This window comes from Cherax quadricarinatus, chromosome 15 (assembly GCF_038502225.1).
Source record: "Cherax quadricarinatus isolate ZL_2023a chromosome 15, ASM3850222v1, whole genome shotgun sequence".
Lineage (NCBI taxonomy): Eukaryota > Metazoa > Arthropoda > Malacostraca > Decapoda > Parastacidae > Cherax > Cherax quadricarinatus.
The window spans coordinates 45561695-45587659 of NC_091306.1; the positions used below are offsets into that span (position 1 = coordinate 45561695).

Genomic DNA, 25965 nt, shown 5'->3' on the forward strand with positions numbered 1-25965 from the left:
TCTAATGTCCTAGTCTTGGATTCTAATATCCTAGTCTTGGATTCTAATGTCCTAGTCTTGGATTCTTTTAAAATATTTAAATATCCTAGTATTTTACTGATAATGTAGCATGTTGTGTATTTTCTTGCTTTTTAAACGTGAACTTCACGTTATGCAATGTTGTTATAAAAGTTTGTTTTTCATAAACCATACCCCCGGCCGGGATTGAACCCGCGGTCATAGAGTCTCAAAACTCCAGCCCGTCGCGGGTTCAATCCCGGCCGGGGGTATGGTTTGTTTGCAATCGTGTCATTACGATTTCTTGAGTCAGAGTAGTTTTGTTTTTCATGGTTGTTACATTAATATTGATATTATATATTGCGGGTTGTATATTCTTCTACTTATAAAGGTGTATTGGTGTATAGGAATGTAATGTTCATATCTGTTTTAGTCTGTTATTTTATGTTTTTATGTTTTATTGTTCATGCACCACCAACTTTTGGTAAATATTCATTAAGTTTTTGATGAGGTCAGGGTATGACCCTAATTGTTAGGATAATTAAGGTATGTTTCTTAGAACGGTGAATGTAAATATTTTAAGGGGTTGGGGGAGGGAGAAGTGTCAACTGTGTGTCTGCACTGGCATTAATAATTATTGTAAAAGGAGGGGTTTGCAGGATATGTTGTGGGTTGTGTATCTGGTTGTAATATGGCCATTATCTATAGTGTTTGTTTTCTGTACTGGGATTGTGTAATAGAGGTTATTGTTAATATCCAGTATAGTTTTTAATTTTATTATACTCTTATACATTCTTGTATTTGTTCTATGTTAAAAAAAAAAAAAAGATACCTGTCACATTATTAGTGCTGTACGTACCAGTATGGCCATCCATATCTCTGTATTGTTAAAATTTCTACTGAAATAACAAATCTATCCCGGCCGAGTCCTAGCGAGAAATAAAACGTTTCATTACTTTGTTCCCTTTTCTGTGTAGAAGTCGAAGACGAAATCGAGAGGGAAGAATGGGAAGCTTATCTACTATTCCATATATTTGGACCTCATACCCGGTTCCAATATTCTTTCATTCATTATTACTGTTTCAATTTTAACTAAATCATGCTGCCTAGAGACCATCATTATTTGTCTTTTCTCGGATGCAAATGTTACTTGCCATTGATTTTCGCATCTTCACTTAAATAAAAGTTGGTGACTGGTGAGCCTGAAATGTAAATGTCATGGGATTCCGGGATGAGTTGAAAGAGGTTGCTGACATAGACAGCAACAATGGACCAAGCACGCTTCCCTGTGGAACACTGGCACCAATTGAGTGGTTTCTTGTATCTGTTTAATTGAGAACTACTCTGCACTACACTAAGGTGTAGTGCAGAGCCAGTCTCTCCAAGCGTCTGCAATTTGGCCAAGAGTCCTCGGTGTCATTCTCGGTCAAAAACACCAGCACCATCCAGTACTTCTTCACACCTGATCTTGGATTCATCCAGGTGAACAGGAGCCAGTTTTACTTTTGATAAGAGAAAGAAGTCACAGATGGTCAGATCTGGTGAGTACGGAAGGTGGGGGGATGACCGCCATATTTCTTTCGGTCAGAAAACGAGGGTGTTTTTGGTGTCAAATTCTTTTGACACGACCCTTAAGAAACTCCCTCAGCACTTGCAATATCCTGGACACTCTGACGACGACCTTCGTGAATAACTTTCCTCATATGACATCTGCTTTTAGTGTTGATGGACGACCAGAGCGTTAATCATTCTCATTTGACATTCTTCTGTTTTGAATCGAGAAAATCTTCAAAACACGGTATCCAACCCACTGTTTCGTCACCAAGTGCTCGTTTAGCACTTTGAGTTTCACTAGCCGTAGTATTGAGCTTAAAACTTAATTCCATACATGCTTACTGTTATTTCTTTTAAAGATTCCATTCTTTTACACAAAAAAGTCGTAAAAGCGTACTGACATGACATAAAAAGCCTAACCTCGTTGGAATGATCGACTATACTGAAACTAGCCAGGCTACTGAGTACCGCGCAGCGTGATCTACACTCGCCAGTGTGATCTACACTCGCCAGTGTAATCTACACTCGCCAGTGTGATCTACACTCGCTAGTGTGATCTGCACTCGCCAGTGTGATCTACACTCGCCAGTGTGATCTGCACTCGCCAGTATAATCTACACTCGCCAGTGTGATCTACACTCGCTAGTGCGATCTGCACTCGCCAGTGTGATCTACACTCGCTGGTGTGATCTACACTCGCCAGTGTGATCTACACTCGCCAGTGTGATCTACACTCGCCAGTGTGATCTACACTCGCCAGTGTGATCTACACTCGCCAGTGTGATCTACACTCGCCAGAGTGATCTACACTCGCCAGTGTGATCTACACTCGCCAGAGTGATCTACACTCGCCAGTGTGATCTACACTCGCCAGCGTGATCTACACTCGCCAGCGTGATCTACACTCGCCAGCGTGATCTACACTCGCCAGCGTGATCTACACTCGCCAGAGTGATCTACACTCGCCAGTGTGATTTACACTCGCCAGAGTGATCTACACTCGCCAGAGTGATCTACACTCGCCAGAGTGATCTACACTCGCCAGAGTGATCTACACTCGCCAGTGTGATCTACACTCGCCAGGGTGATCTACACTCGCCAGTGTGATTTACACTCGCCAGAGTGATCTACACTCGCCAGGGTGATCTACACTCGCCAGGGTGATCTACACTCGCCAGAGTGATCTACACTCGCCAGTGTGATCTACACTCGCCAGAGTGATCTACACTCGCCAGTGTGATCTACACTCGCCAGAGTGATCTACACTCGCCAGTGTGATCTACACTCGCCAGAGTGATCTACACTCGCCAGAGTGATCTACACTCGCCAGAGTGATCTACACTCGCCAGAGTGATCTACACTCGCCAGGGTGATCTACACTCGCCAGAGTGATCTACACTCGCCAGTGTGATCTACACTCGCCAGAGTGATCTACACTCGCCAGAGTGATCTACACTCGCCAGAGTGATCTACACTCGCCAGAGTGATCTACACTCGCCAGTGTGATCTACACTCGCCAGAGTGATCTACACTCGCCAGAGTGATCTACACTCGCCAGAGTGATCTACACTCGCCAGAGTGATCTACACACCCACAATATTTCACTCAGGAAGTGCTCGAGAATCCGAGTTCGGAAACTTTGTATAGCACCTCCCATACACCTGTGCATATATAGATATATTCCTCTGTCTATATATACATACATATTAACCTCTCAATGTATATATGCAGACATATACACTTCTCGGCTTATATACACAGATGTGAATCTCTCGTTGCATATATTCAGATATACATCTCTCGGTGCATATACTCAAGTACCTACTTGTCGTTAGGTAAGACACATATGCAACAGTTAGACAACTTTATTCCGATACGTTTCGCCAACACAGTAGGCTTCTTTAGTCGAATACAGAAAGTAGGCAGGAACAGTAGAGATGTGAAGACGATGTAATCAGTCCATCACCCTTGAAGTCGTAGAATTTGAGGTTGTCAGTCCCTCGGCCTGGAGAAGTTCAGTTCCATAGTCAGGAACTATCTGAACTGTCGGTATTGTATACCATTTTGATGTTTACCTACTTGTCGGTGTATATACTTGTCGGTGTATATACTTGCCGGTGTATATACTTGTCGGTGTATATACAGAGGTACATACCCCTGGGTGTTTGCTCGACCTAGGAGCGCCGACGCATGCACTGCCACACGGAAGGTTATTTAGCTTAGCACTAAATATTTCACTTTTGGTGAAAGGCTCTTGATCCATGGAACTTGAGGTATGCTCTTTTGTAATCAAACCTTGTTGTCTTTTATTCTCATTACGGGTTGCCATTCCCCGTCATTTCCATTTCCATTATCTTTCCATATGTCTTATTACGTCCTACTCTCTGTTGTTCAACAAGATTTTCGTAAATTAAAGACTCGTGCTTGTAAGGTATTTATTCTTTTTTTAAATATTAAATATTTCAGAGCCTAAATATTTTTAATATTGTTTTTTCTTGCGTATGAATGACAGTTTTGTTATAAGAACCAGATACGTTTCGACAGTTTCGTAAATCATACGATGTGTTGTTGTCAAACTTGTATATACTTGTGTATGCAGGCATACACCGTGCGGAGTATATATTTCAGTATATACGCTAAAAGTTTCCTTTAATGCTTATTATAAGAATTAAAGTATTCTAGAGTGAACTTAAGACCTTCCTGGAGTTGTAAGACCTTAAACCCCATTGACCAACTTTACACACCTATTTAAAAGCTATGCTAGCCACGATTTTTAATATATTCCTTCACTGTAAGTGCCTTTTTTTTAGTGAAGGGCTCTTGATCCAACGAACCGGAGCTGTCCCCTTGGTTAAATTTTATTACCGTTCATTTTTCCCCCAGGCAGTGTGAACCTCCTTACAGTTCGTGAGGCCAAGAAGACGGATTAACAACTTGGATGACGAGAGGTAAATGATTTAGATAATTGACAAATTGAAGAATGAGACACTTGGGCAATATTTGGGTTTGTTTATTGTGCAAACGTTTCGCCAGCCAATGATTTCTTCAGTATAATACAGAGAAGAATGGTGGAAGATGAAGAGTTTGAGGCAATCAGTCCCTCAGCCTGAAGTCGATGTGTTTAGTCCATCAAGACTGATGTAGTGAACACATCGACTCAAGGTTTCACTTCTGCCGAAGGTGACCGCCTCCTGCAACATGCAAGTCCTGCCGAAAGTGACCGCCTCCTGCAACATGTAAGTCCTCCCGAAAGTGACCGCCTCCTGCAACATGCAAGTCATGCCGAAGGTGACCGCCTCCTGCAACATGCAAGTCCTGCCGAAGGTGTCCGCCTCCTGCAACATGCAAGTCCTGCCGAAGGTGACCGCCTCCTGCAACATGCAAGTCCTGCCGAAGGTGACCGCCTCCTGCAACATGCAAGTCCTGCCGAAGGTGACCGCCTCCTGCAACATGCAAGTCCTGCCGAAAGTGACCGCCTCCTGCAACATGTAAGTCCTCCCGAAAGTGACCGCCTCCTGCAACATGCAAGTCATGCCGAAGGTGACCGCCTCCTGCAACATGCAAGTCCTGCCGAAGGTGTCCGCCTCCTGCAACATGCAAGTCCTGCCGAAGGTGACCGCCTCCTGCAACATGCAAGTCCTGCCGAAGGTGACCGCCTCCTGCAACATGCAAGTCCTGCCGAAGGTGACCGCCTCCTGCAACATGCAAGTCCTGCCGAAAGTGACCGCCTCCTGCAACATGCAAGTCCTGCCGAAGGTGACCGCCTCCTGCAACATGCAAGTCCTGCCGAAGGTGACCGCCTCCTGCAACATGCAAGTCCTGCCGAAGGTGACCGCCTCCTGCAACATGCAAGTCCTGCCGAAGGTGACCGCCTCCTGCAACATGCAAGTCCTGCCGAAGGTGACCGCCTCCTGCAACATGCAAGTCCTGCCGAAGGTGCCCGCCTCCTACAACATGCAAGTCCTGCCGAAGGTGACCGCCTCCTGCAACATGCAAGTCCTGCCGAAGGTGACCGCCTCCTGCAACATGCAAGTCCTGCCGAAGGTGCCCGCCTCCTACAACATGCAAGTCCTGCCGAAGGTGACCGCCTCCTGCAACATGCAAGTCCTGCCGAAGGTGACCGCCTCCTGCAACATGCAAGTCCTGCCGAAGGTGCCCGCCTCCTACAACATGCAAGTCCTGCCGAAGGTGACCGCCTCCTGCAACATGCAAGTCCTGCCGAAGGTGACCGCCTTCTGCAACATGCAAGTCCTGCCGAAGGTGACCGCCTTCTGCAACATGCAAGTCCTGTCGAAGGTGACCGCCTCCTGCAACATGCAAGTCCTGCCGAAGGTGACCGCCTCCTGCAACATGCAAGTCCTGCCGAAGGTGACCGCCTCCTGCAACATGCAAGTCCTGCCGAAGGTGACCGCCTCCTGCAACATGCAAGTCCTGCCGAAGGTGCCCGCCTCCTACAACATGCAAGTCCTGCCGAAGGTGACCGCCTCCTGCAACATGCAAGTCCTGCCGAAGGTGACCGCCTCCTGCAACATGCAAGTCCTGCCGAAGGTGACCGCCTCCTGCAACATGCAAGTCCTGCCGAAGGTGACCGCCTCCTGCAACATGCAAGTCCTGCCGAAGGTGCCCGCCTCCTACAACATGCAAGTCCTGCCGAAGGTGACCGCCTCCTGCAACATGCAAGTCCTGCCGAAGGTGACCGCCTCCTGCAACATGCAAGTCCTGCCGAAGGTGACCGCCTCCTGCAACATGCAAGTCCTGCCGAAGGTGACTGCCTCCTGCAACATGCAAGTCCTGCCGAAGGTGACCGCCTCCTGCAACATGCAAGTCCTGCCGAAGGTGCCCGCCTCCTACAACATGCAAGTCCTGCCGAAGGTGACCGCCTCCTGCAACATGCAAGTCCTGCCGAAGGTGACCGCCTCCTGCAACATGCAAGTCCTGCCGAAGGTGACCGCCTCCTGCAACATGCAAGTCCTGCCGAAGGTGACTGCCTCCTGCAACATGCAAGTCCTGCCGAAGGTGACCGCCTCCTGCAACATGCAAGTCCTGCCGAAGGTGCCCGCCTCCTACAACATGCAAGTCCTGCCGAAGGTGACCGCCTCCTGCAACATGCAAGTCCTGCCGAAGGTGCCCGCCTCCTACAACATGCAAGTCCTGCCGAAGGTGACCGCCTCCTGCAATATGCAAGTCCTGCCGAAGGTGCCCGCCTCCTGCAACACGCAAGTCCTGCCGAAGGTGCCCGCCTCCTGCAACACGCAAGTCCTGCCGAAGGTGACCGCCTTCTGCAACACGCAAGTCCTGCCGAAGGTGACCGCCTTCTGCAACACGCAAGTCCTGTCGAAGGTGACCGCCTTCTGCAACACGCAAGTCCTGTCGAAGGTGCCCGCCTCCTGCAACATGCAAGTCCTGTCGAAGGTGACCGCCTTCTGCAACACGCAAGTCCTGTCGAAGGTGACCGCCTTCTGCAACACGCAAGTCCTGCCGAAGGTGACCGCCTTCTGCAACACGCAAGTCCTGCCGAAGGTGACCGCCTTCTGCAACACGCAAGTCCTGCCGAAGGTGACCGCCTTCTGCAACACGCAAGTCCTGTCGAAGGTGACCGCCTTCTGCAACACGCAAGTCCTGTCGAAGGTGACCGCCTTCTGCAACACGCAAGTCCTGTCGAAGGTGACCGCCTTCTGCAACACGCAAGTCCTGCCGAAGGTGACCGCCTTCTGCAACACGCAAGTCCTGTCGAAGGTGACCGCCTTCTGCAACACGCAAGTCCTGCCGAAGGTGACCGCCTTCTGCAACACGCAAGTCCTGTCGAAGGTGACCGCCTTCTGCAACACGCAAGTCCTGTCGAAGGTGACCGCCTCCTGCAACATGCAAGTCCTGTCGAAGGTGACCGCCTTCTGCAACACGCAAGTCCTGTCGAAGGTGACCGCCTTCTGCAACATGCAAGTCCTGTCGAAGGTGACCGCCTCCTGCAACATGCAAGTCCTGTCGAAGGTGACCGCCTTCTGCAACATGCAAGTCCTGTCGAAGGTGACCGCCTTCTGCAACACGCAAGTCCTGTCGAAGGTGACCGCCTCCTGCAACATGCAAGTCCTGTCGAAGGTGACCGCCTTCTGCAACATGCAAGTCCTGTCGAAGGTGACCGCCTTCTGCAACACGCAAGTCCTGTCGAAGGTGACCGCCTCCTGCAACATGCAAGTCCTGTCGAAGGTGACCGCCTCCTGCAACATGCAAGTCCTGTCGAAGGTGACCGCCTTCTGCAACATGCAAGTCCTGTCGAAGGTGACCGCCTTCTGCAACATGCAAGTCCTGCTTAAACTTCCCCAATGAATATAATAATTTGTTTTAAATTATTGATTTATTTAATTCACCATATAAATTGTGAAATTTTATTCATGCTATGTATATAGCAATTGGATTTTATACATACAAAAAACATGGGTTATAAGTATATTCATGACGATGCACTAAACCCTTAGGAGTCATACAGTGCCTGGGAAACTAGAGGGACAACATGAGACAGATGGAGATAATAATAATTGGATCTAAATATAAAGGATTAAATAAGACTTGACATAGGGAAGATACCTTTATTCAGCACCTTCATGAAACATTAATATAATCATTATTGTATACAAGACTGTTGGCAGAAACTGAGTTGCAGATATAGGATGTAGCGCTTCGTATTCTGGAGAAGTATGACTAATATAATCTATGCTGCAACTATACAACTACAGTGAATTATACTGAAAAGGAAATTGCATCGTCAAATTATATATATATATATATATATATATATATATATATATATATATATATATATATATATATATATATATATATATATATATATATATATATATATATATATATATGTCGTGCCGAATAGGCAGAACTTGCGATCTTGGCTTAAATAGTAACGCTCATCTTGCCATATAGAACAAGTGAAAATTTGTGTATGCAATAATTTCGCCAAAATCATTTTGAACCTAACGAAAAAAAAATATTTCTGTGTTTATTTAGTATTAAATTATTGTAAACAAATCTAAAATTTATTTAGTTGGGTTAGGCTAAAATAAATTGTTCTTGTTATAATAAGGTTAGGTAAGTTTTCTAAGATCCTTTCGGAGCAAAATTAAATTTTTTTATATTAACATTATTAAAAATATATATCTTTAAACGTATAAGAGAAAATTTTAGAAAGGACTTAATTTTAAATGAGTTCTTGCTAATTGACCAGTTTTACATATTCGGCTCGATATATATATATATATATATATATATATATATATATATATATATATATATATATATATATATATATATATATATATATATATATATATATATATATATAAACTCAAATCATCACTCGTAACTTAAAACTAAGACCGTCAACACCACCTACTTTTATTGTCTGTCATAACCAGTAACCATCATCAACAACATCCACTCACACCGATAACCAGTACTTCACAATTTTCTTGACAAAGAATCTGCCATTTCCAGGAGAACTATGTTGGAGATCACTCCACCATTTCCTAGTTGGAACCGTCACTCAGCCTGTCAAGTTACCCCACCAACTGTGGTCACGTCACAATGGCTTTAGTCATCACCGTCACTCTTCCAGTGAGTACACAAAGAAATTAACTCAGAATTGTAACTTAGGTATGTATACACTCTCAGAGATTGTCATTCATAATATTTATATGTATTGTAGGTGAGTGAGAAGAAAATATATTATGTAATGTCTGTTATTTCTTTATTCGCTTTCTTTCACTGTTTTTAATTCTTTCTTCTCTAAAACCCGTGTAACACAATTTGTCTTGTCACTGGTATCGTCATTAACACCATTGTTATAATTGTTAACATCTTCATTTTAATCATAATTTTCATTATTGTTGTCACCGTAATCATTATCATGTCTATTATCATCAGTATTATCAGGATCTTTACCACCTCTATTATCCTAGTTTACATAGCTTTACTGAAGATGTTACCAATGACATTTTGTACAACTTAATAGACATTGTCATCGTTATGTTCATTAAAATCACCTTGATCACTGTCCGGATAATCATCAAACAGTATTAACTTCATGTGGCCGCATCGTTACCAACACGACGCCATTACCATCAATATATATGATCACCCATCATCAACACAAACATGTTTATCACCACTACCATACAGTCAACATCTGGACTACCATCACCACCATCACCACCATCACTGTATTTATGCTCATTATCATCTCCAGTTACTGTTATCACCATCTTGCGTCTGTCTCAGGATCGAGCCTCCACTGCTCTGTGCGATAAATGATCCGTACGGCTTTAGCACATCACAGTATAAATATTAATTTCGTCGGGAGAGTGATGGCGATGAGTGAAGCAAAGGTGACGGAATTGTGCAATGGGATTAAGATACTGACCATGACGTCTCTTTTAGGTGAATATGGAGTTCATAGTGCATATATCCATGTGAAGATGGCGACTATGATTCTGCCAGCCAGGTGAATACAGACTTAACACTTGTAGGTAGGTGGCCACAGTGAAGCTGCTGCTTCTGTTGCCTTCTAGGTGAAGATAATCTCTGCTGGGCTCGAGCTAGGTGAATGGAGTGGGCTCGGCCAGCTAGGTGAATGTGGTAGCCATAGCACCCTCCTCCTCAGCCTCCTGCAGCACCAGCGTGGTCAGATTCAAGGCGCTCTTCACCCTCCTCGGTGGGTGGACTTCGAGGCTGTGAGATCGAGTTCGACCCACGAAGACAGAGTTTTGACGAAGGCGACGCATCCCCATGTACTCAGGCTGGTGGTGGAGGGGGCAGGAGAAGAGTTTGTTGGAGGGAACAAGGCAAGGAGAAAGAGCGGAAGGAAGGAATGGGAACAAAAACAATTTATCTATTAATCAAGATTCTTGCATATCACAGTAGGTAAACGGTGAATAATTTGTAGCTTTCCAAAGATAAATTTATCTACATCTACAATGACACACTACTCATTATTGTAGTTTATGGAGGAGGATGCATAAATATATGTGGAATTTGGCTAGTGTCGCTCAACAGAAGTAGAGAGTAAATGAAGCAGATCACCAACCTAACAGGAACCATCACTGAAGTTATGCTTCCTCGGTGAAGGATATCTTCAAACACAAGTTAGCTAACCTCAACAATGAGGTCCTCAGGCATTGGTATACTACCCGACGTCCTCGCTGTTGACCTGTTTCTAAGTGTTCGACAGATTTTAGCAAGGTTTCAGTTTATTGTGTATAGGAAACTAGCGTTCTACAGGACATAGAAAACTTGCGTCCTACAAGAATAAAGCTAAGTTCTGTACTACAGGACATGACAAAGTTGCATCCTACAGAATATAGCACGTACATTTTACTTAGTATAGGAAAGTTACGTCCTTCACTTTATGACAAAGTTGCATTCTACAGCGTATGGCAAAGCTGCATGATACAGGGCACGTAAAAGATGCGTCCTGCAGGACGTAGCATATTTGAGTTCTGCAGGGCATAGTAAAGTTGTGTAATACAGGGAATGACAAAGTTACGTTCTACTGGAAATGACAAAGTTGCGTTTTACAGATATGGCAAGTTGCGTCACTCAGGGTATGGGAAAACTGCGTCCTTCAGTGTACATAGCAAGGTTGCTTCCTACAGAGAATGGAAAAATTATGTCCTACTGGATATGGAAAAGTTGCATCGTATAGGGTATAAGACAACGCAGTACAGGCTATAGTAGAGAGTGGCTTCCTTCAGGCTATAGCAGAGTTGCGTCCTTCAGGCTATAGCAGAGACTTGCGTCCTTCAGGCAATAGCAGAGTTGCGTCTTACAGGATATGTAAAAAAGTTCCTTTAACAGTTGTTGTGACTGCTTCAGTTGGACATATTAAGATGTATGTAGAAAGTAGAATTGATAGGGGATGTTGTGACAGTGTGATTGAGGGCAGTGAAGTTTATGAAGGTTTTCTGATGGAGCAAATGGAACTGTTGTGATGGAACAAGTCAAAGGAAGTGAAGGTTCTACACTACGGTGTTTTCAGTACTACATTGATGGAGAGTAATGAAGTTGAGGGACTATACTGAATGGCAGTCCTGGGGCTGAGTCACTACCATAATGGGGGAGGGAGAGCCGAATGGTTGAGTGACTACCTTGAGGGGGTTTCCAGGGAGGGTGCAGGGGTCGGCCATGGGGCAGGAGGGTCGGTGCTGCAGGAGCTGAGGTTCCGCTTCTTTGTAGGGTTCTTGGTAAGGCTCCAACATCCGGATCTTCCCCCACCTGCAAGCCAAGCAACAAAATTAATTAAACATGACAATTAATCCTTGTTTATCATAAATATTTAAAATTTCCCTAACCATGGTTTGAAAGACAAAAAAAAAAAAAAAGGAACCCAGAGATTAGATAGATTTTGTCACTGAAGCGGCTAGTTCATTGTGCACCCCATATTATTATCATGAACAGCAGCGCAAGATCATATGGATACACAATTTGCCTAGGAATTAGGCCCCACAGGGGCTAGTAGAAGTACATGTGGATATATATATCTACAAATTATGTCTTACCTGTTGCAAACAAAGTTAGGATATTTGCTTAATAAATCTGTATTTTTTACATTCATTAATAAAATACATTAACGTATCACATAAGTTACTATGCTCTCTCTCTCTCTCTCTCTCTCTCTCTCTCTCTCTCTCTCTCTCTCTCTCTCTCTCTCTCTCTCTCTCTCTCTCTCTCTCTCTCTCTCTCTCTCTCTATCTCTCTCTCTAGTTCCTCAAATAAGTGAACAATCAAGCACAGTGTTCTAGAGAGTGACCGTAAGGCTGATCACATAGTTCATAAAAATCATGGGCGGGGCTTGAACTCGCGGTTAGAGAGTCGTAAAACTCCAGAGCGAAGAGTTCAAGCCCCGCCCGTGGTTTGTTTGTAATCGTGTCATTACGTTGTTTGATCATCACCGTGTACGCCAAACTGCCAGAAACACTTGTAAATAAGTTTAAGCCTGGCCAATACATTATCAGTCAATCTGCTTATTTACGTTGATACTCTCATAGTAAATTATAGATCTACTCAGACTTGTAAGTGTATACCTATGATCATTTATTTCCCTCCTAACATTATTCCTGATGCTTGACACAAGATATATGAAAATTATATTCGTCATTTTCTTCCAGTCTATTTTGCTTGGCTAATTTAAAAACTTTGTCATATAGGAGTAATTCAGTGTGTGATGGAATCAGAAAAAAATGTATGATAATTCCTTTTTTCTCTTATTTATTTTTAATATGAGTTCTTGGGAGGGGGCTTGAAGATTTTTTTCTCAACACGTCGGTCATCTCCCACCGAGGCAAGGTGACCTAAAAAGAAAGAAAATCCCCATAATTCATCATAATTCAACACTTTCAGAGACGAGATGCTTTCACTGTCTACAGAGATACATTTCCCTCAGGTTATAAAACTTAATATTTAAATTTGATTTTTCCTTTTAAGACTTTAAGCAAGAATTGTAGTGACTCTAATTAATCACATTCCATCTTAACCTCAATTATCTTATCAGTGATAATAGAAACACAGAGTTCCTGCCTAATATTAAGAATCCTGGGAATTTTAGGGCAGCCACCTCTTCAAGGGGGGCTCCTTGGCGTGGTGAAGAGGCTCTTGGTCTGAGGAATTAGACCTGTTGGTCTCCTTCCTCAGACCGAACCTAATTACCCCCAATCCCCCCCTTCCCTATCCCGTCCTCCCTTTTTCCTTTCCTCCTCTTCCTCCCCATCCCTCCCTTATTCCCTTCCTCTTTTTGGCCTTTGGGATTCTTCCCACAGGCACATTATTAACTAGGTAGGGGGAAGGGTACTGGGTTCCATCCTATTCCATTGAGGTTCTTGGCGGTGGTGTAGTTTGCCATGGAATCTGGATCGCCTGAGGATGTCCCGATCCCTCTCTGGTTTCCCGGGGGAGGGGGTGGCTTTGGGTGTCTTTCGGGAGACGAGTGTATCTCTGGAGGCTGCCTTTCGGATTCCGGGGGTGGTGGCCAAAGGAGATATGCATTGTGGCGGATATCCGGCCACCCTCTCTTTTGTCCACCGAGGTAGCTCGGCAGATGTGAGGTTGCTATCCCAGATTGCTGATTTACTGGCTTGAAGGGTAGGGTATGGCACGGGTTCTACTTGCGGTGCTGAGGTCCTCTTGGGCACGGAGGGAAGATTTCCAGCCCTTTCATTCCTCCTAGGAACTATTCCTCCCCATTCTCCCCTTCCATGGTTAGTAACCTAACCATGGAAGACCCAGTCCCTGACCCTGCTACCCCCGGGCCCCTTCTTGATACTGCACCCCGTTCTGATCCTGCCTCGTTTTTTGACCACTCTTCGGACACTCCTGATGCCCCTGTACCTCTTGCTGGTGCTGCTTCATCACCATCTTCAGGTACCGGGGTTTCGACTGACTCCTTCGATTTGTCTGACCTCCGCTCTCCTTTGACCATGCTTCCAGCCTCTCCCTCTACAGTGCGGCAATTTTCGAATTGCCAGCCCATCCCACGTCGGACCAACTCTGGTCCCACTCTTAAACGCCAACGTCAATTGCTTGTTGATGATACTTTGCCACCTTCTCGTTCTACTCAGAAAAGACCGGCACGCCATGCACTCCCTTTCCACGCTCAGTTTCAGAATGCACAGTGGACTAAATTCTTTACTTTGCGACCGACTTCCTCTATGGCCTATCTTTCCGACCATAGTATTGACAAGGTGCTCCTACGCCATGTTGGTAGAGATATTTCCTTTCATGCTCTCAAGAGCGGTATGTGCATCATCACTGTCCAGAATTTTACCTAAGCCCATGATCTTTCCCTTCTTTCATATAACGATAATACTCCTGTCGCTATCGAAAAGCATCATTCCCTCAATTCTTTTAGTGGTACTGTCATTCTGCCCCATACCATAGTCCAACAGAATTTCCAGACATGTGGCAACGTCATTCTTGAACAGCTGGAACTCCAAGATCTCCCAATCCTCAAAGAAAACACTTATGTCCTTCCTACCCGCGGGTGGAGACCATACCCTTGCAATGAGGGTCGATTAACTTTCCACAGCCGTGAACTCCCATCCTCTGTTTATGTCGCAGGACATCGGTTACAGGTTCGAAAGGTGATCCCTACACCGCAACAGTGTAGAAATTGCTGGCGATTTGGTCACCCAGACCCTAGTTCTCCATATCCAACTTTGGCTACGCTGTATCTCTACCAAGCATAAAGATATTGTTTTTTGTTGGGTCCCTGGTCATGTTGACGAACAGGGCAATGAACAGGCAGACACTGCTGCGCGGTCAGCAGTACATGACCTTCCAGTTTCATATAGAGGTGTTCCATTCACGGACTATTTTGCTATAATGGCTATCCACCTTCACACCCGTTGGCAACAACGTTGGTCTGATCTGCTCAATAACAAACCTCATTCTATTAAACCGAGTCTAGGTTTCTGGCAGTCTTCTTGTCACCAGTGTCGAGGTTGGGAGACTACTCTCTCCCGTCTTCGCATTGGCCACACCCGTCTTACTCATCGGTATCTCATGGAGTGACACCCTGTTCCTCTCTGTGAGAATTGTCAGGTTCCAGTATCTGTTAGCCACATTCTGTTAGACTGTCCACTTTATCAACGAGCACGCAGAATTTACCTCCAACGTCGTCTCTGCTCTGCTGCTCTCTCTTTACCTTCCCTTCTTGCTGACAGACCCTCCTTTAAATCTCTCATTGACTTTTTGACAACAACTGATTTACTCCACAAACTTTGATGCCTTTAGCACTCTCCCTCAGCCCTTTCTACCTCAATCTTTTGCTACCCTCTACCCCTGCACTATCCACTGCCCCGCTGCCCTCCATGACCTACTACTCATCTCTCTCCCTTTTGCCACCCGATACTCTCGCTTCCTTCCCTGCCCTGCAGAGCTGTATGGCCCTTGTGGTTTAACGCTTCTTTTTTTTATTATAATAATAATAATTAGGGCAGCCAAGAATAATTCTCAGGGCTTCGTTTTGTATTAGGTATGGAAGAACAAAGATATTAATAACACGGCAAAGCTTTACTTGGAGAAAGTTTTGCCGACTATGATCTAAAAGTGGAGTAAATACAGACTTGCTGAGCTGTTTCCTTGTTCTGTTATCCTTCTGTTCTATTTTATTTAGTTTCCATTTAACTGTCTTCCATCCTTGAAATATCTGTATGATATAAAAAGTGATGAAAATTGTGTAGTATTAATTACATTTTGTTTTGTATACAGTCACACTCCCGGTGAATTAGTTTCATACTTAAACTTACACACAGCAACAACATCCACTCTCGTATATTTGCTGTGTTGGCACCTTGGGAAAATTCCGAAATTAATGGGACAAGAATGTCCTGTATGTAAATTTATCCAGTAACATTCAAGAGACTGTGACTATATAGAGGAATGTTTACGTATATACACACACAGAGGCTTGTAAATATTAAGTGTTTAGTATTTTACCTCGCATGCCTGGAACAGTGTCGAATTTCTTACCTTCTTCATGAATCTTCAAGTCAAGCACTGCCTAAACTTATCTAAAATATATTTAGTTGGATTAGGCTTGTTATAATAAGGTTAGGTAAGTTTTCTAAGGTTCTTTTAGTGCAAAATGATTAATTTTTACATTAATATAAATGAAAAATATATACCTTTAAATGTATAGGAGAAATTTTTAGAAAGGACTTAATTTTAAATTAGTTGTTGCTAAATTGACCAACTTTACCTAATCTGCACAATATATATATATATATCTATATATATATATATATATATATATATATATATATATTTTTTTTTTTTTTTTTTTTTTTTCAACAAGTCGGCCGTCTCCCACCGAGGCAGGGTGACCCAAAAAAGAAAGAAAATCCCCAAAAAGAAAATACTTTCATCATCATTCAACACTTTCACCACACTCGCACATTATCACTGTTTTTGCAGAGGTGCTCAGAATACAACAGTCTAGAAGCATACACATATAAAGATACACAGCATATCCCTCCACACTGCCGATATCCCAAACCCCTCCTTTAAAGTGCAGGCATTGTACTTCCCATTTCCAGGACTCAAGTCCGACTATATGAAAATAACCGGTTTCCCTGAATCCCTTCACTAAATATTACCCTGCTCACACTCCAACAGATCGTCAGGTCCCAAGTACCATTCGTCTCCATTCACTCCTATCTAACACGCTCACGCACGCTTGCTGGAAGTCCAAGCCCCTTGCCCACAAAACCTCCTTTACCCCCTCTCTCCAACCCTTTCGAGGACGACCCCTACCCCGCCTTCCTTCCCCTATTGATTTATATGCTTTCCATGTCATTCTACTTTGATCCATTCTCTCTAAATGACCAAACCACCTCAACAACCCCTCTTCTGCCCTCTGACTAATACTTTTATTAACTCCACACCTTCTCCTAATTTCCACACTCCGAATTTTCTGCATAATATTTACACCACACATTGCCCTTAAACAGGACATCTCCACTGCCTCCAACCGTCTCCTCGCTGCTGCATTTACCACCCAAGCTTCACACCCATATAAGAGTGTTGGTACTACTATACTTTCATACATTCCCTTCTTTGCCTCCATAAATAACGTTTTTTGACTCCACATATACCTCAACGCACCACTCACTTTTTTTCCCTCATCAATTCTATGATTAACCTCATCCTTCATAAATCCATCCGCCGACACGTCAACTCCCAAGTATCTGAAAACATTCACTTCTTCCATACTCCTCCTCCCCAATTTGATATCCAATTTTTCTTTATCTAAATCATTTGACACCCTCATCACCTTACTCTTTTCTATGTTCACTTTCAACTTTCTACCTTTACACACATTCCCAAACTCATCCACTAACCTTTGCAATTTTTCTTTAGAATCTCCCATAAGCACAGTATCATCAGCAAAAAGTAACTGTGTCAATTCCCATTTTGAATTTGATTCCCCAAAATTTAATCCCACCCCTCTCCCGAACACCCTAGCATTTACTTCCTTTACAACCCCATCTATAAATATATTAAACAACCATGGTGACATTACACATCCCTGTCTAAGACCTACTTTTACCGGGAAGTAGTCTCCCTCTCTTCTACACACCCTAACCTGAGCCTCACTATCCTCATAAAAACTCTTTACAGCATTTAATAACTTACCACCTATTCCATATACTTGCAACATCTGCCACATTGCTCCTCTATCCACTCTATCATATGCCTTTTCTAAATCCATAAATGCAATAAAAACTTCCCTACCTTTATCTAAATACTGTTCACATATATGCTTCAATGTAAACACTTGATCTACACATCCCCTACCCACTCTGAAACCTCCTTGCTCATCCGCAATCCTACATTCTGTCTTACCTCTAATTCTTTCAATTATAACCCTACCGTACACTTTTCCTGGTATACTCAGTAAGCTTATTCCTCTATAATTTTTACAGTCTCTTTTGTCCCCTTTCCCTTTATATAAAGGGACTATACATGCTCTCCGCCAATCCCTAGGTACCTTCCCCTCTTTCATACATTTATTAAACAAAAGTACCAACCACTCCAACACTATATCCCCCCCTGCTTTTAACATTTCTGTCATGATCCCATCAGTTCCAGCTGCTTTACCCCCTTTCATTTTACGTAATGCCTCACGTACCTCCCCCACACTTACATTCTGCTCTTCTTCACTCCTAAAAGATGGTATACCTCCCTGACCAATGCATGAAATTACTGCCTCTGTTTCTTCCTTAACATTTAAAAGTTCCTCAAAATATTCTCGCCATCTACCTAATACCTCCATCTCCCCATCTACTAACTCCCCTACTCTGTTTTTAACTGACAAATCCATATTTTCCCTAGGCTTTCTTAACTTGTTTAACTCACTCCAAAATTTTTTCTTATTTTCATTAAAATTTCTTGACAGTGCCTCTCCCACTCTATCATCTGCTCTCCTTTTGCACTCTCTCACCACTCTCTTTACCTTTCTTTTACTCTCCATATACTCTGCTCTTCTTATAACACTTCTGCTTTGTAAAAACCTCTCATAAGCTACCTTTTTCTCTTTTATCACACCCTTTACTTCATCATTCCACCAATCACTCCTCTTTCCTCCTGCTCCCACCCTCCTATAACCACAAACTTCTGCCCCACATTCTAATACTGCATTTTTAAAACTATTCCAACCCTCTTCAACCCCCCCACTACTCATCTTTGCACTAGCCCACCTTTCTGCCAATAGTCGCTTATATCTCACCCGAACTTCCTCCTCCCTTAGTTTATACACTTTCACCTCCCTCTTACTTGTTGTTGCCACCTTCCTCTTTTCCCATCTACCTCTTACTCTAACTGTAGCTACAACTAAATAATGATCCGATATATCAGTTTCCCCTCTATAAACATGTACATCCTGGAGCCTACCCATCAACCTTTTATCCACCAATACATAATCTAATAAACTACTTTCATTACGTGCTACATCATACCTTGTATATTTATTTATCCTCTTTTTCATAAAATATGTATTACTTATTACCAAATTTCTTTCTACACATAGCTCAATTAAAGGCTCCCCATTTACATTTACCCCTGGCACCCCAAATTTACCTACTACTCCCTCCATAACATTTTTACCCACTTTAGCATTGAAATCCCCAACCACCATTACTCTCACACTTGATTCAAAACTCCCCACGCATTCACTCAACATTTCCCAAAATCTCTCTCTCTCCTCTACACTTCTCTCTTCTCCAGGTGCATACACGCTTATTATAACCCACTTTTCACATCCAATCTTTATTTTACTCCACATAATCCTTGAATTAATACATTTATAGTCCCTCTTTTCCTGCCATAGCTTATCCTTCAACATTATTGCTACTCCTTCTTTAGCTCTAACTCTATTTGAAACCCCTGACCTAATCCCATTTATTCCTCTCCACTGAAACTCTCCCACCCCCTTCAGCTTTGTTTCACTTAAAGCCAGGACATCCAGCTTCTTCTCATTCATAACATCCACAATCATCTCTTTCTTATCATCTGCACAACATCCACGCACATTCAGACTTCCCACTTTGACAATTTTCTTCTTCTTATTCTTTTTAGTAATCTTTACAGGAAAAGGGGTTACTAGCCCATTGTTCCCGGCATTTTAGTTGACTTTTACAACACGCATGGCTTACGGAGGAAAGATTCTTATTCCACTTCCCCATGGATATAAAAGGAAAATTAATAAGACCAAGAACTATTAAGATAAAATCAAAGAAAACTCAGATGAGTGTGTATAAATAAATGTGTACATGTATGTGCATGTATGCAAAACAACCACTCTGAAAGAATAGAGAAATTCCAAGCGCTTTCGTGACACTCACATTATCAAGGAACTGTTCCTTGATAATGTGAGTAGTCACGAAAGCGCTTGGAATTTCTCTATTCTTTCAGAGTGGTTGTTTTGCATATTTTGAAATCACCTGTTTACTGTGATCTTATTGCATATATATATATATATATATATATATATATATATATATATATATATATATATATATATATATATATATATATATATATATATATATGCCAGTACCAGTTTTCACCTCCCTGAAGAACATAACATTTAATCCTACAGGATGCTGATGTGCATTAAACCGCCATGTTATTCCCACAGGGGTCAGCAGGGGTTTTCACTCCAGCATCGGGGAAGTTTAAGAGAGGTTGTTGTCTGAACTTACCAATTTTTCAATATTTGCCTAGCTCGCGGTATCCCGGAGGCATCACTATGTTCCCTCCGGAAAAAGGATGGAGGAATCAGGACCATTGCAAGTGGCAACACTCTTCGGCACCTTGTTACCGAGGCTGTGGTGAGAAGGGTAAGTCAAGAGGCTACTGCAATGCTGACACCAACACAGCTCGGTTTTGGTGTTTAACAAGGCTGTGAAGCAGCTGCTCAAACAGTACGAGTATACATTAACAACATGTCAGATGAAAAAGCGATGATGAAATTAGACTTTGCCAACACATTCAACTTAGTCAAAAGAGATTCTGCTCTTCAAGCAGTTTCCAAACACCTCCCTTTCCTCTATCATTTCATACAATCGTGTTATAGAGGGACTTCTAAACTACTGAAATTAACTCGTGTGAGGGTGTACAACAGGGAGATCCTAAAGCCCCATTTCTTTTCTGCCTGGTCATCAAGGAAGTCACAGAAACACAGTATAATGAGCTTAATATTTGGTATCTGGTTCTGGGATGAGAGTTATGGATGACTTTGCTACAGCTCATGCAGGCGCTGACTGTCGCCTGGTAGCGGTCTCCTTCATGATGTGATTGACAGTGTTTCCCATTGGGCCACTTCTCATGGATTTAATTTTTCTGGTGGGAAAACCCATTTCATTACCTTCACTAGACGTCCTCTTGTCCCAGATATTTCATTGTATTTACACGGCTCACGTATCCTGGAATGTAATACGGTCATATTTCTTGACCTTCTATTTGATAGCCGGTTGACATGGAAACCTCACATTTCCTCTTTGAAGGCAACTTGCCATGGTCGGCTGAATCTCCTTAAAATTCTTGCGTATCGTTCATGGGGAGCAGATCACCCGGACTCTCTTCCTTTGCATTCCACCCTAGTCTTGTCCAAGCTGGATTATGGCGACCAAATCTATTCTGCGGTTTCTCTCACAACTCTTTCTAAGTTAGAGCCCTTTCATTATCAGGGTCTACGTTTATGCCTTGGAGCCTATCGCTGAAAGCCTCTGTGCTGAGGCGAATGTTCCTTCTTTAACCGATCGTCGTGATGCTCATTGCCTTCGTTACTTTGTCCGCTCTCATGACTTACGTGTTCCTTCTATGTATAGGTTGGTCTCAGATGTTAGTGGAAGCTCGTTATTTGTTCGGCGCACCTACTTACTCCTTCAGTTTTCTCTTCGTCTTCATTCACTCCGGTCTTCTCTCCAGTTACCTCCCTTGTACGTTCATGTATCGTCTGCCTTTTTCCTTCCCCCTCAAGAGGTTCCGACGATTCATGTCTGTTCTTCCCTACTGCCATGTACCAAAGCTCTCCTACCTATGGCTGCTTCTTGCTCTCTTTTTCTTGACCACTTCCGGTCGCATGCTCATGCCCTCGCTGTTTATACAGATGGTTCTAAATCTTCTGACTGTGAGAGGTTCTCTGATGGTGTTCGATGTTGGCTGACACCTTCATCCGTCACAATGCTTGACAACAAGGAGGTGCTGCACATCACAGGGAGGAGTAGAAGATCAGCAAGTACAGAGACATAGGCCATCAGTATCAATTTGTCCCAGTGTGATCGGGGACCCTGGATCATGGGGGAAGAACGCCACACGTTGACTCAAGGAACTGGGATCCAGACTCATTGACACCACCAGAGACCCAAGTGTAGCCACTTTCATGTTCCAGCGCCTCAGCGTGGCCATCCAAAGAGGAAATGCTTCCTGTACACATAATCCTTAAGCGATCCATGCCTGATTACAACATACTGAAATAAAGAACTTCGATAATCTCTTCGTGTCCTAAAAAAAATTCTCCTACCACAAAAAGAAAGTCTACCGACCTGATTTTATAAATCTTATAACCCCTTTTTCTCTACATGACAATTGCAATATAATCTGATGAACTTCCCCATATCATATATGTGTAAGTACATATTTTACTATATATAAAAACAATTAAAAAATAACATACCCGAAAAGTATACTCATAAGAGTATAATTACCTTACAATACCATTATAAATACCACCGAATCTGATGTTCTTCCTTAGATCATATATGTTTAAATATATATTTTACAATATATAAAAAATGACAGGATTAGATACTGGAAAATAAAAGTCAAAGTATAATTATCATCCTACATTGCTATCCACACCTGAGTTAATACTTTTCCTTTATGTAAAAAACCTTACAGACTTATACTACACAAGTTCCTATAAAAAACTTACAGAGTTACACTACACATGTTCCTATAAAAACCTTAAAGACTTATACTACACATGTTCCTATAAAAACCTTACAGACTTATACTACACAAGTTCCTATAAAAACCATTCAACCCAACTCCCGTACATCACCTTTATTATCAACAACAAGTTCCCCCTTTGAAAACCCACCCTTGACCATTCCCAAACTCGTTATCACACCAAATTACCTTACTTTAAATAATACCACTTACGGCTTATGTTACACATTACTAAATAATGTCAGTAAGGTCACAGGATCTAACAAAAACTAACATAAATATATAATAATTGTGTCACATGACACTGTGGCTGTCTTAATAAGTTGTTAATATACATATATACACAAACACATATATGCAGAAATCTATATATATATATATATATATATATATATATATATATATATATATATATATATATATATATATATATATATATATATATATATATATATACATACATACACAAATACACACACATACACACACACACCTTTTATCATGCTTAACACAATAATTGAAAATTTTTGGAACCATTTCTTTTGTCCTTGTATATACTGTAAAATACACAAAATATGAACAATATATAAAACCTAGATGAGGTCAAAGTAGTTGGTGTAGCCAAACGCTCATAATACGTTGATTATCCCATCTTTAGTCGTGCTACTGCACACCACACTTTACCTTAATAATTCTTTGTTAAGCACAACACTGTAGTGTTGCACTACAGTTGCAACATACCTCACAAAAACACCACCACGTCTGACATAGCCTTCCAAACTATACAAACTCTCAAGATAACCTTACCTCATGCACTCACCCTCCAATACTTATATATCTCCGCTAAAAAGGAAAACTGTCCCTTAATCTATACTTAGTGTGGCGCATTAATGAGTCCCTTTACTGTAATATTTCTGTATGAGTCCGGAAAACGCGTTCTCCACTGTTCCCCATAAATAAGTTTATTTCTACATACCGTACGATGTATTCCTGCCGCAATCGCCCTAATTCTAATTCACCACCTTTGTCCCTCAATCCCCAAGAAAAATACAAGAAATCTGCCACTATGTACAAAAGAGCTCTTCTCACGTCTTCAGAGACCCCTCTTACTTCGAATGTTAGGGCTCTCAGAATCTCTACATTACCCCCGCCCATCAACCTGAAAACTCTTGCCAACCACAGCCGTACCTCCCCAACTCTTTACAGAAATAAACTGCATGAAAAGCTGTTTCCGGTTCCTCACACTTTTCGCATGTCGCTTCCCTGACCAATCCCATTACACACAAGGCAGACTTTGAAGCTAAAATTCCCATTACAAATCTATAAACTAACTCCCTCACCCTCGGCATTAATCTAAGCTTCCGGAAATCATACCAAATCTTACCCCAATCATACAAGGGGCATACCGATACCCCTTGCATGGTTTCCGGTTTCCTACTCATCTCCACCAACCTTCCAACCTTAAGTTTTGCTGCCTCTCCGACGACTAACAATAACCTGAGCATAGTCTCGCATTCAAATAATTCCTTTCCTCCCCACCACCGTCGCACATCCTCCATCACATTCCCAACTCTTACCCCTCTCACACAGACCTCTGTTTTACATACATGGCCTTTACTCTCGGCCCCAGTGTCAAAAGTCCTACTCCTCCTCTTCGTACATTTGACATGACCACCTCTTTACTGAGCCATGCCCTCCCAAAACCCCACACATAACGGAGCACCCTCCTCTGTATCTCATGTATCTCCTGCACCCGTAAAGGATACACCACAGCAACATTCCACACTTTACTATACACCAATGAATTTATTATAATCGCCCTTTGCAATAAAGTAACATCCCCCGCTCTTAGGCTCCGTATCCTTTTCACTACCTTCTCCCCTACCAACTCCGAGTTCACTCGACAAGCCTCCTGCTCATCAGCCATATATAGAACTCCACAAATTTTCAACCGTTCCGCCACTTCCCATCCAAACTCCAACCCCATTCCACCCCCCACCCAAACACCTATCTCTAATAATTTTGATTTAGCTCTGTTGACGCTCATTCCTGACGCTCTCCCAAAAACCTTCAAGACCCTCCCTATCGTTCTCAATCCTTCTACACCAGTGATCGGTACAGTTCTATCGTCCACATATCCTACCACCACATTAAACTGCACCCCCTCCCCATGTAAAATGCTTTTTCCCTCAACCATTTCATAAAACGGGTGCTGTATGCATGCGAACAAAATTTGAGACATAGGACACCCCTGTCTCAGACCCCTCTCCATTTCCAATATCCTGCCCAACCTACCATTAATTTGCACCTGTATCACCACCCCAGAATACAGTATCTCAACCCACTTTACAACTCCCTCACCAAAACCCAGACGTCCCAAACTGGCCCCCAGAAACTCCCTATTCACACCGTCATATGCATTCTCCCAATCAATACCTAAAATTCCACCCACATTGCAACCATTCAAAAATTCCCTAATCCGGCTATGCCCATCTCTCGTGCTACGTCCCGGAATCCCCAACCGTCCCTTATGTAGTATACCTCCTATCACCCTCTTCATCCTATTCCCTAGTATCTTCGCAAAAATCTTATAGTCTGTACACATTAAAGATATGGCCCTGTACGTGCTCAGTGTTCTTCCCTCCTGCTTTTTCCTTACTAACACGACCACACCCGTCCGCTGTGTCATTCCTAACTTACCTTCCCTCAGCATACAATTCATTACCTGTACCAGACAATACTTTATATGATCCCATTGAACTCTATAAAAATCATTCGAAATCCCATCTATTCCTGGCACTTTTCCCGTACTTAAATTGAGCACTGCCTCTTTCACTTCATCCATACTAATTATACCATCCATTCCAACTATCTCCTCCCCACACGTCCCCAAGGCTTGCACCCTTTCCCCTTCCTCACAAACTATCCCAACTTTTCCCCTCGCCCACTTCTTTTGAAACCAATAATCAGCATAATTACTCATTCCTTCAGTTGTCGCTACCATTTGCCCCTTATAATATCCTCCCAAATCTTCACTAACCTCTAAGTTTAAAATAGTTTACTCCTTTTACCTGATTTTAAAACTTCTCAAAACACTTCCCGAAGGCTTATCTCCCCACAATACTGCTTCCATCCCCGCCCTTACCCTTATCTCATCAAATCTTTCATTATGTATTTCCTTCAATCTATCTCTGAGCAGCAATATTTTTTCGTACTGCCTTCCCTCCCCTTCCTCATAACACTCATTGAGCTGTTGCTCCAAATAATTTTGTAATCCATACCTCCACCTCGCCTCTTCCCGTCTCTTACTTTTATAAAAACCCGCTATACCTGGTTTAGCTCTATTTTCCCACCATTCCAAGATACTCGTCTCCCCCTCCCTGGCACGCCACAAATTTTGCC

At 42.9% G+C, this 25965-nt stretch overlaps 1 protein-coding gene across 1 annotated transcript in view; it reads right to left on the minus strand.

The window, feature by feature from the left end:
• Positions 1 to 8164: 8164 nt before the first annotated feature.
• Positions 8165 to 25965, minus strand: part of LOC128703348 (uncharacterized) — a 605694-nt gene continuing 587893 nt past the window's right edge. The window contains exons 6-7 of the mRNA XM_070085337.1: positions 11703 to 11829; positions 8165 to 10355 (exon numbers count right to left, since the gene is read on the minus strand). Coding sequence (XP_069941438.1) covers positions 10182 to 10355; positions 11703 to 11829 — 301 coding nt within the window. The 3' untranslated portion in view covers positions 8165 to 10181. The remainder of the gene's footprint in view (positions 10356 to 11702; positions 11830 to 25965) is intronic.